We start from the raw sequence: 12,475 nt of genomic DNA, 5'->3' as shown, positions 1-12,475 counted from the left end.
TAGTCTCATTTACACCTGTTTCCCCTAGGAATGTCATCCCTGGCTATTGCTTCAACTTTCAGTTGAGTGCAGACAAGTCCAAAGTTTTATCTCTGTGGCAGGTCTCTTGCTTGGGTTTCCTACCTAAAAGTTCTATGTCTAAGGACCACCCATGCCTTCAGGTAAGTCAAATCCAAGATACCAAATCAAATCCACTATCTCATTTCCTTAAATTTAAGGTGCCATTGATTATAAAATGTACTACCATTTTATAAATTATTAAGAAAAAATTGAGGGCAATTGTAGTAAATTTTAAGATGAATGCATCAGAGATGTTAACATGTAAAGGGAAAGGGGACGCTTTTAGCATCAATGAAGTGTGGCATATTTCAGCTTGCCTTTCCACATTGTGCTCACTTTCTTAATCACAGGCATCCTTCTCTGCCACCTTCCTAAGATAAGAATCAGAAAGGCATCTCTAATGGCTGGTTTTGTTCTGTCAAACTGGCTGAGTATTCAACTCTTCAGATGCTGACTAGGTGCTGCTGTGAAGGTATTTTGTAGACAAAACAGTTCCAAGAGAATCAGTTGACTCTAAAATATTCTTGAGCTTTTAGATGTCATTATTCAATGAGTTGATATACCTTGAAAGCTAGACTCATTTCCCTCAGTTCTTTTTTTTTTTCTTTCCTCTTCAGGTAAATTGCAAGGACTGTCCAACACCATCACTTCTTCTAGAGTTTTAAATAGATTTGTTGAATAACTAGGTATTCCTAAAGTAGGACGTAGCCACCTTGGCAGGCAATGGAAGAAAGCAATTAAAGGAGGCTCCCGTAATAGAGTTGAGGTTGATGGTGTTGCTTTTAATTTCTATTCTGCCTGAATAGGAAAAAAAAATCTTTTTTGCTTCTTTTACCAATTTTAAGTTGGATCATCCAGTTTATATTCATTCAAGGAACTGTTTATCTCTTTCTCATGATTAATATCCTCTTTATCTTCCTTAAGTTTCTTAATAACAGCCCAAATCAAGTGACACAAAAATGAATGGGAATCTTCCCCCTTACTGGCCTTTTCAATATTCTTTGGATTTTGCCCTATATTTCTTCATATAAAATGCCTTCTTCTAGAAACCGGGGATTATAATCATAAACAACTTGCAAGTAATCTAATAGTTCCGATTTTGATACCTGTGCTCCTCCTTTCTTAAGCAAAAGAAAATTCACAAGCTCAACATAAGGCAAATCCTTCCCTGCTTTCTGCCCCATTATTCTCACTCACCTCCTTCTGTGAAGGTTCCTACTCTCTTATCTCATAGCAGACTTCAGGTCGCTTATTCAGGTGCCACGTGTGTACCACTCTAGAGGCAGTGGGACCTGGGAGGATGTAGCCAATGACTGAGGACTGAGGCAGACTAAAGTCTCTTGCAATAGCCAACTTTATTCAACACATCAGACAATTTATACTCTGAGGGTTAAGGAGAGTCACCTGAGTAAAGTGTACAATCACATGTTTTTTTGTTTTTGGTTTTTCCCATAGAGGCATATGAAGGATAGTTTAAAGATTTTTTTTTTTTAAAGATTTATTTATTTATTACGTATACAGTGTTCTGCCTGCATGTGTCCCTTCAGGCCAGAAGAGGACACCAGATCTCATTACAGATGGTTGTGAGCCACCATGTGGTTGCTGGGAATTGAACTCAGGACCTCTGGAAGAACAGCCAGTGCTTTTAACTGCTGAGCTATCTCTCCAGCCCTAGTTTAAAGATTTAATTGAATAACATCAGCAAGCAATAGAGTAATCTGAAGTAAACCCAGTTGAAACCGATAAACCTAAGAGAAGCACAAAAACACGTTTCAAGAACAATTCTGTTTTGAAGAAGCTAAGGTCACAAGACCCTGGTTTGGTTTTTTTGTTGTTTTTGTTTTTGTTTTTTTGTTTTCTCACAAGCACTTAGAATTCTCCTCATGTGACTCCATTCTTGGACTGGGTTCAGATGGCCTGCTCCATGGATTTTGGATTTACATAGCCAGCCACTCTCCCACAAATCCCTAAGCTAAGCCAATTCTGCTTGTTCCCACTCTCTCTTGTCTACATTACCTGCCACCTATGTTATCTATCATCTAGTTACCTACGTTCTTCATGTTCTTCCTCATGCTTTTCACTTATCTCCGTATCTTTATCCTACTAGTTCTGTTTCTTTGTTGGTCCCTAATACAGCACCCCTCTTAACTCCTCTTCACCCTTCTCACCTGGATACCAGATCTTGAAAGTTCATCTTTATTATTATTTCATAAATTTATCCTCTTCTTTTATAGTAACAGACTTGATGTAGTTTCATCATCTCTTGCATTGACTGTAGCAACAGCAGTTTGGTTGAACTAAATCCATGCATGATTCAAGTTTCCCTACATGCAACCAAGAATTCATATTACTCTAAAGGGAACTTTCTAAAACACAAGGCCTGCTTAAAACATATGTTTCTCATTATCTACAATGTGGAGGTTGAACTGGCAAATTCTAATTGACTAAAATCATACTGATTTTGTCCAGTACCAAATGTGGTATTTCAGGAGTTTGTGTTGTTGTGTATGCTATTGCCTTGACGGGATGTTTATTCACTCTCTGATATGTCTGCTAAACCATTTTTTGCAACCTTTAAAACATTTCTCAATGTTACCTACACCTAACCCCAATAGATATGTTTCATATTTTTAATTTAAACATTTTAAGCAAAGACTCAGATATAGAAGTTGAAATCCAGTTTCTATGATAGAAATATTAATTATAGAAAGATCTAATTATAGAAAAACTAGAAATTAGAAAATTTTACAAAATTTGATCATTCAAACCATAAGAATGACAATGTCAATCATTTGTCTATCAATTTTTAAACTACTCCACATGCTAAAGGTATGATTAGATATGAGATACTGTAGCTCAGTGGTTCTCAACCTTCCTAATGCAGAACCTTTTAATACAGTTGTTCATGTTGTGGTGACCTCCAACCATAAAATAATTTTGTTGCTACTTCATAACTTTAAGTTTGCTACTGTTATGAATCATAACGTAAATATTTATGTTTCCCGATGGTCTTAGGAGACCCCTGGGAAAGAGGTCGAGACCTACAGGTTGAGAACCACTGCTTTAGCTTCAAATATTCTGATAAGGTTTTAGAAAACTATATGATCTATAAATCATTAGCATGCAGGAATTGAATACAAAAGGTTACAATTTGAATTCAAATTTAAGGTAACAAATTCCGCAAAAATGAAGCAAACAAAAGCACATTATGAAAAGAACAGATGTTTGCATCAGGAGAAGAACCCTATTGTTAGGAAAAAGAGCAACATATGCTACCAAATATATAAATAAATCAAAAACATCTTTTGTTAAAATCATCAAGTGTACTATGGATAATTTTAAATATCATGAGTTAAAATCAGTTTTTTAAAAAATCATTTCTACTTATAAACTTACATTATGAGGTATACATCCCAGTTTTTTCATCTTAATGCACACAAGTACCAATTTTGAGAATTGATAATTAAAAATATTTGGAGGCATTCTATTATTTTGACATGTATGAACTATAAATAAATCATTTAATTTCTAGCCAGAAGAAAAATCTTAAGGAGACTACCATGCATTGCCTGTCCACACAGAAACGCTTGTTCCATTAGAAGTTTATGAACAGCATCCACTAAGAGCTCATCACTGTAGAAACATGGAAATGGGAATGTCACAATTCACATCACCATACTGTGTGCAATCTAATTTTAGGGTGGTAGGTTGGGAAGTTGCCTGCACATTTTTAAATAAAAAACACCCAGGTATTAACATTTTAGTGGCATTTTCTTCTTGGCATGTTTTTTTTTTCTCTCTCTCTCCAGTGAAATAGATGTGCTATGTTTGAAATATACCTTATATATTGATGTGAAAAAATTCTTGAGTTTGAAAGGAAATCTAGACATAAGTATAATTTTTCATGAATTGGCTCTTGTGCAAAATTCTCTGGCTCCCCACTGAGTTATATATAAATGAGCAAACTGGCTCCTAGAACCAAATGGGCCTCACAATCATATGTGCCAAGGACCTTTTAAACACAATCAAGCCCCTTTCTCGAGGAAAAGAAGAAGCTTTATAGGGCTGTGATGAGCAATTTAAGGGGGAATAGCTGTGAGATAAAAGAGCTAATATAATATTGGAAAGAAAAGGCTGGCATGCTTATAGTCCCTCAGTCTCACATCAGTCTTCACCCTAGATCACTCTAAATCCTTTTGACAGAAGATTAAGTATAAGGGAAACCAGGAGCATGGAGAACTAAACACTAGATAAACACATTATGAATCAAGACAGACATGTGCAAAGTCACCAGACCACAAAGCTTCAGTGTACCCTGCCTGAAGGAATTAAAATAGCTAAAGAAAGAATTTGTCATTCAAAAGGAGGATTATCTTTGAGACAAAAATGACAGAAACACAAATTTTAATGCTTATTTCAACTTAGTCTAGTGTTTTCAGTTGCCACAAAAGTAATACCTTTCAAAAATTTGACTTCAATGCTCCACTTCCTAAAAATATGAAAATGTCAGCATCCAAATATACTATCAACAGTTAATTTGGACATATAACTCAATACAGTTAATTTGGAGACAGAGCTGAACTTCACTGTGACCTAAATGTAATTTCAGGTGCAAACCATATACATGCATGTTTCATTTATCTCGGTGCAGTTATCAGCGCTCAATGCAGAGCTAAGATCTTGCTCAATTCTGTGAGACCTTTTTAGGTTGCAGACCCCTCCCCCAGGGGCTTTAGTCAGCCTACTTCCACTCTGCAGGTGCAGGCCCAGAAGACCTCTGTCCCATTTCTTGATTTTGAAGAGACCAGATCCTTTCTTCTATTTCCTACTTATATGCTAATGACATAACTTTTTCTTCTAGCTTGTTCATCTTTCCTCTTCATTAATACATTCAATGTCTTTTGTGCTTTCCACTAATTCTTATATCAGTATTCTTTTGAATTTTGTCTTCTAGTTAATCAGAGTCTTACCTTTGTTTTTTCAAAAGTGCTTCATAAAATAATGGTGACCACATACTTATTCCCACTGGGCCCCAAATACACTCAACTGCTCAGCTCAAAAAGGAAGCAAACTTTGAGCACGTTAGGGAGCAAAAGTAATTATCTTCAGTCTTCCAGTTTAGGCCACGAGAAGTCTCAGTAAGACCTACTTCAGCAGAAGTTGCATTCTCTTGGCACCTTGTGTTAGGAAATCTCAGTTGTCAATCTGATGAAGTATACAATCACTTGGGAGACGGGCACACACTTCCCCATCTACCTATCTCCATTTTATTTTAAAGAGGATTACATCAATTTTCCTCCCCAATTCCCTTCCCTCTTGTCTTGAGCTGTGAAGAATCTCCCACGTTGGCTAGCCATAGTGAGACATTTTTATGAAAATATCTCTTGCATTCAAAGAAATTGAACTTTGGGTGGGGGGACCGACCTTACAGCCAAACTAGTAAAATACACCTTGAGATCACTTAAGATTTAACCTGCTGTCCTCCTATGTAATCAGCCTGTCTAAGTTTCACCTGCCTTTAAAGAGAACAATGTACAAACCAACCTTATTTGTCTTGACTTTCCCATGCAATTAGCTTCACAACCAGAGGCTAATGCACAGCATTAATATTAAACTTTGTACTCTTCTATGCTGTTGACCCAGAACAATGTATGTGTATTTGTGTGTTATAGTAATTGTTATGGAATAATCTTTTTGTACACTGTGAAGATGTGTCTTTGCCAACATGCCTTCTGACTGGTTTAATAAAAGAGCTGACTGGCCAGTAGCCAGGCAGGAAGTATAGGCAGGACAGTCAGAGGATGCTGGGAGGAAGAAGGGTGGAGTCTCAGGAGTTTCGAGAGATGCAGAGAGAGGGAAGATGAAAATGCTGTGTTGGAAAAGGTACAGCCAGCTGGGCGATGGTGGCGCACGCCTTTAATCCCAGCACTTGGGAGGCAGAGGCAGGAGGATTCTGTGAGTTCAAGGCCAGCCCGGGCTACAGAGTGAGTTCCAAGAAAGGCGCAAAGCTGCACAGAGAAACCCTGTCTCAAGAAGAAGAAGAAGAAGAAGAAGAAGAAGAAGAAGAAGAAGAAGAAGAAGAAGAAGAAGAAGAAGAAGAAGAAGAAGAAAGGTACAGCCACCATGTGGCAAAGAGATAAGAAATATGGGTTAATTTAAAATATAAGAAATATGGGTTAATTTAAAATGTAAGAGTTAGCCAGTAACCAGCCTGAGCTATCTGATCATTTATAATTAATAATAAGTCTCTGGATGGTTATTTTGGATCAGCTAATGAGACATGGAGAAACTCCACATCACCATTTGCTGAAAATAACCAACAGATTGGAAGCAACCTCATACAACAAATATTCATAAAAATTGGATTTAGAACATCAGACAAATGCATAGGTGCTGAAGGAGATTACATTCCCCAGCCTATGGTGCTTTCTGGAAGGTAGGAGAACACATAGAAGGTGAAAATTAGGCCACTGGAGGGCATGTCTTTTGAGGGGACTCAGTTCTCTTCCTCTTTCTTTTCTTCTCAGTCACGATGAGGTAAAGTTCTTCTCTACTATGCTGTCTTATATAATATACTGTGACAAGAGACAAAGCAACAGGATCAGGTAACTATAGGTTGAAACCTCTGAAACTATGAACCAGGACAAGACTTTCCCTTTATAAACTGATTAGCTCAAGTACTTTTTCTTAGTAGTAGGAAACTGATTGATGTAAGAGGACTCAGGGAACCTATTCAGAGAATTTGAACACAAGATGGAGATATACAGAAAGCTGTTGTCTGATTTAGGCCTGAACAAATATACCCACTGTGGATTGGGAACTGAATCCAATAGAAATATGCAAAAAAAAAAAGAAGGGCTAGTTTATTCAATGGTAGATCTAGAGAAATGCAGCTTCAATGAACATTGCTAGAATCCTGGAGAAGTCCCACAAAAGACCACCATCTATGTATGCAATCAACAAGAGCATTCTTTATTGCAGCATGCTGGAGCCGACCATCCCACACAAAGGCAAATTGCTGATGACCCTGAGAGGAGCTTGCAGCCTCCTTTTAAGCACAGCCAAGGGGAGGTCCTCAGGCAGTTAGGTCATTTTATCTACAATTGGCTTAAGTAAGTGGTGATCATATTAGTATGTTCTAATTGGCTAGGGCTGGCAGGAGCTGGTTAAGGCTACAGCTTTTCCATTTTAAGGCAGGCCTGGATAAGTCCCAGGCTTTGTCCTTATTTGGTTATCTGCTGACTGTGACTCAGGCCTGGCCTGGCCTGGTACTGCATCTTGTCAGGGGTGTTGGAGATTGATTGTCCTTTGTTTGTGGTTCTCTCAGAAACTGCTTATTCAATCTCGGGAAACTGAAATTGAGGCCTGATCTCTGTCAGAAAACTGAGCAGCCTGTTCTGGTATCTGCTCGGTCCTTTCAAGGCATCAGTTTGTGCTCACAAAATTATTGATCATTTAATTGTTTCCAGAAGAGGATTTGGGCTATATGAAGAGAATGGGCATGACTGGTCCTGAATTGTTTTAGATATCTCTTCTAACCAGGAGGCCTACTAGGGAAGAATTAAAGAAAACAAGGCTCAAATATGACTGCAGCTGATGGAGAAATCCTAAGTGCCTCTGCTTGCTTTAAGGAAAATACAAGAGATCTTTAAACATGTGTACATATTTCCACCAGATAACCAAGCTCTACACGGAAGCCAATTTGCAAAGATACCAATTTACATAAAACTCATTCTCTCCTAATGTCTTCTCATTTCTCTTCTGATAGGTAGCACCACCCACCCCTTAACTTCAAGTCTGAAGACTTCCAGCTGGAAGTAAGTCTGGGGTGAGTAATAGTATCACCATGTAATAAACTGTAGAGATGGTGACCTTCATTCATAAACTTTGTTTGGACTGTATCCTAGGTGTCTTAGTTTCCTTTGCTGGTGCAGTGATAAAATACCTTGTCAAGTGCTACTTAAGTGTGGAAGAGATTATTGGGCTCACAATTCAAGGTTGCAGTCCATCATTGTGGGGAAAGATAGTAGAAAATTGAAGGGGCTAATCACATCCACAGTCAAGAACAGACAGCAATAAATCCATGCATGTATGCTAAGTGCTCAGCTAAGCTCAGCTCTTGTCCAGGAACATGAAATAGTTACCATCCACACCTCAGTTAACCCAATAAGAGAATCATATATCCACTGGCCAACCTAGTCTACACAGTTCTTCATTGAGACTCTCTTCCCGTTGGTTCTGCATTGTATCAAGTCTACAGTCAAAACTAAACATCACACCAGGATTTATTTGTTTTCTTTATATATGCTCTAATACACCACGGGACCCAGGCAATCCATCCTAGGATTCCCTCTGCTTCATTGAAAGTTTATGACAATGTCTGTTTTGTTCACTTGAGAGCATTATAAGCATCTACAATTATCACTATCAGTATGTTTATAGACTCGGATATCTTGTGTGAAACCATCATGGAAATTCACAGGTATGCTCCGATGAAAACATCACGTGGTAACGCAGTGCCCAGGCAAACAATGACGTGGCCTGGTCACCAGCAAGTTAATCAAGTCACTTGGGCAGCTAGCATTCTTTTTTTCTGAGTCATTCCTGCACCGTGATGAGCTCTGCATGCATACTGGGATCAGAACCTCGCTTTGGGAAGTCATGGAAGCCCCTGAACCTCACTTGGACCTTCAGAGAGGCACAGGGTCCAGCATCCTCCCACCAATCCCATCCAGCCAAACGCAGCCCGCGCGTGGGCGGGCAGCGTGGTGACGTCACCGCCCGCCGGGCGCGCCCCGCCCCGGGTTCGGACGGTCGCCAGGGGACGCTCGCGGGTCGGGTCTCCCTGGCAACCCGCCGCTCCGCCCCTCCACCCCTTTAACCTTTAGGCTGCGCGGTTCCGGGTCCCTCTCCGTCCCTGTCCCTTCCCCTCCCCTCCCCTTTGGGCCTGTCGGGACCGGAAGCGAAGATGGCGGCGGCTGCGGCCGAGCTGGTGATCGGCTGGTGCATCTTCGGCCTCTTGCTCCTGGTAGGGGAGGCGCTCCGAGTTGTCCCGGGGTGCGGAGGTGGGAGGTGGAGGAGGGCGGGCCGGCGCCGGCCTTGCCAGCCCGGAGACCTTCCTCGCCTGTCCTGCCGCTCTCTGCTGGGTCCGCCAGGATCCCCCCGAGGAAGGTGGGGGAGGCGCTGGCGCCCGACGTCTTCTTCCCAACTTCAGCAGCCTAGTCTAGCTCTTGTCTGAGGACGTGGCTGGAGGGTCGGTTTGGGGACGAGCGACCCTCGGGGTGGGGAAAGGCGCGGTGGCTTTGATCGCAGTCCGCGCCGCCTCTGCGCCTGCCTCCTGGGCCCTGGCTGGCTGGCTTGGTCACTTGCTTGTTTTTCTAAATGCCCCATTTCCCCCGTGTGCTCCAGCCCTTGGGGTGGTAAGCCCCCAGACTTCCCCAGGCTCATTGTGCCATTCTGCCTTGATGACGTGAGCGTCACGTTCTAGGTGTCACATTCCACCTAGAACAGTGTTGAGCAGGTGTGTGGCCAGGCGGCAGCCCTCCTGTCAGCCAGTGTTAGGAGGGTGTACTACTACCTGTCTGACCTCAGGTGCCTTCTTTCCATCCATCTCACCTCTGATTGTCCAGTGCACAAAACCCAACTGTCATGGCCCGGAGTACTCTGGTTATTGCTCTGCTACCCAAAGGCAACAGACGCAGCTTGTTTAGTTTGCTTTGGACCTTTCATGTTGTCAGACCCTTCCCCTATTCTTCCAGGACTTCTGTCCTGTGGTTACTCAGTGTTTGCATTTTTGAAACTCGTATGATGTAGTTTGTCAGATTCCCTAGACTGACACTTGTGTAGTATGTTCCGCTAGTAAAGTGTTTCACCAAGAACCACACACACAGCAGCACTTGCGCAGCATGTTCAGAGATCCTAAACTGAATCTTCAGTACAAATCCCATTGCTCTGGGCCATTCTCCGAGGAGAGGGGTGTGTAAACCCCAAAGATTAGTGGTGTGCTCTCCAGAGCCACCAAGTCCTGTACTTGGAGAATTCACCGGCTTTTCCAGTCCATTTATTTAGAAGAAAATAAACATGTAACCAGTATGAAAGTATAGTGGGACTATTCTGATTAATGGAAAAACATTTAAATCATGGTAGATTTATAGATCATGGAAGGATACAAAGGGAATAAGAACATGGCTTTTATAAAAGGCTGGTAAGTGGAAACATGTATTTTAAATATTGAAGGACAAAACACGGTTTGTAAGTGGAATTGGACTTGGGAGGAGACATTGTTGGAAGAAAGTGCAGGTGGAAGTAGACTTTGGAAAGTCAATGAAATTGCATCAGGAACAACAGGAGAATGACAGAATGCATGTGTGAGGTGCAGAAATGGTGACTTATTAAACATTAAATTAATGTCAGTCTGTTCAGTGCCTGCCTTATTAGAATGGATCTGTGTTCATGTCTGCTTTTCATGCAGTCGTGAAGTAAGTTAGTTTGGTTGGAATGTATGCACAAAATCTAGTCTGAGCAGTAGGTAGGCAGAAGTAGAGGACTATTTTTGATAGCTGGAGATGTTCTTTGTGACTGCACCAAAAGTCAGCAAGTGCCAGCTTCTTCAGGTTCTGTGGCAACATGCAACCTAAAAGAGTGGCTGTTGTCTTCACTTACATTCAAGGCCATTAGTCCAACTTGTACTTTGAGTGAATCTTTTACTCACTCCTGTGGGTTTTTTGTTTTGTTTTTGTTTTTTAGTGTGATCTATATTTGCTACTCAGGGGGTACTGTTAACCAAGTGAGGAGCATCTTCAAGACATGAATACATTGCATTATGTAATATCAGATGTTACATTTATTAAATCACCACAGATCTTGTCAGAAATGTCCTGAGAAGTTCTAAGTATTGACAAGTTGTCAAACTCACAGTACGGTATACAAGTTTTGCAAAATTCTAATTGTCACTTGAAAGCTTAAGATTTTAAATTAAATTTTACTTATTCATTTGTGTGGTGTATATGTGTGCTGGTCTGAGGGGACAGCGCAGGTGTGTGTGTGTGTGTGTGTGTGTGTGTGTGTGTGTGTGTGTGTAGCAAAGAATGCAGACTCCAGGGCAGTTTGGTTCCATTGTCTTGTTTCATGGTAATACATCAGCAGTTTAACCTGTAATGGTTTATAAATCATGCATCCAATGTCAGAACTGGTTTTTAAAATGGCAAATGATATATTATTGTGAGAGTAGTTTTTGGTTTTTGAATCTCCAGAAAAACAGGGTCTGGGGACTTCACACTTGAGAACAAATGCCAATCGTATAAGAAAGGATCAAGTAATGAGTGTTCCCTTTTTACGATCTTTGACAAACAGAATGGACTTCAGTTTCTTGTGCCACATGCAGAGGAATTACGTTTGGTCCCTTGTGCTCTTAATCTGTTCACGCTGCTGAATGTAAGCACTTCCACTGAGCTCCCCATATCCTCAGTAACTTGGCCTACCCCACCATTCAGTTGCTCTTCCCATTAGCACAGAGGCAAACTCCATGTCTGTAAAGCAAACTCACCTGTGTTCCTTAAGGTGTGGGCTTCACTGATGGATTTGTCACCACTGCGCAATCCATGGGTCCACCCATTGAAGTCGTTTGCCATTGAATACGCCCCCTGGAAACATCTCTGCTTCTTAGAGTGACAAAACTCTTAAGTATTCTCATTTCTTCCCATACCCCGTTGGTTCCCAACCTTGGCCACTCATTAAAACCATCTAGGGAGTTTTTAAAACCCCAATGCCCAGAACAATTAAATCCAAATTGGGAAGAATTGGAGAACTATTTAAAACTCTTTCCTCGGTTTTAATAATAGCTTTTTAAAAGAAAATAAAACGCTCTGAGGTGTTTCTTCATGTGCCATTAACTTCAGTGCTATTTGTTAAGCAGTTACTATGGCTGTGCAGTATGCTACACAATAGCTCATTTCATCTGGAAAACCCATTAGAAGTTCTTATTCTCGCCTTATAGGTCAGGAGAATTAGTTCACTTGATGATACAGTTACTGTTGTCATCTGTCATAACCTAAAGGAAAAAATGGGGGTTCTCTTAGAATAGTGGAAGTCAAAACCCCTTGCTCGGCGATTCTGCCTGGCAGCTCTTCTGTGACTGAGGTTAGTAACATACTTTCTGTGTGCTTCCGGTCAGTTTCAGCTTAGTAAAAATGCCAGTGTCTCCCTCCTGAAGTCTGTGTAGAATGTACTGAGCCCTGACTTGAGTGTTGTTAAGTATGGAAAGATAAGACCCAGCTTCCAGTGAGTTCAAAACAAACTTGAGGAATGTGTACAGAATTCTGAATTCACTTTAAAACACTCATTACCTGTAAATACAGCATTTTATGGAAAGTAACTTTCTGAAAACAAAACAAAAAAAAATTAACCAGAATTTGAG

At 40.8% G+C, this 12,475-nt stretch overlaps 1 protein-coding gene across 1 annotated transcript in view; it reads left to right on the top strand.

Moving 5' to 3' along the window:
* Positions 1-8,845: 8,845 nt before the first annotated feature.
* The window catches only part of Lmbrd1 (LMBR1 domain containing 1), an 88,450-nt gene continuing 84,820 nt past the window's right edge, over positions 8,846-12,475 (top strand). The window contains exon 1 of the mRNA XM_028867987.2: positions 8,846-9,088. Within this exon, the coding sequence (XP_028723820.1) occupies positions 9,029-9,088 (60 nt within the window). The 5' untranslated portion in view covers positions 8,846-9,028. The remainder of the gene's footprint in view (positions 9,089-12,475) is intronic.

Source organism: Peromyscus leucopus, chromosome 16_21, assembly GCF_004664715.2.
Source record: "Peromyscus leucopus breed LL Stock chromosome 16_21, UCI_PerLeu_2.1, whole genome shotgun sequence".
Lineage (NCBI taxonomy): Eukaryota > Metazoa > Chordata > Mammalia > Rodentia > Cricetidae > Peromyscus > Peromyscus leucopus.
This window is presented reverse-complemented; position numbering and strand designations above follow the sequence as displayed.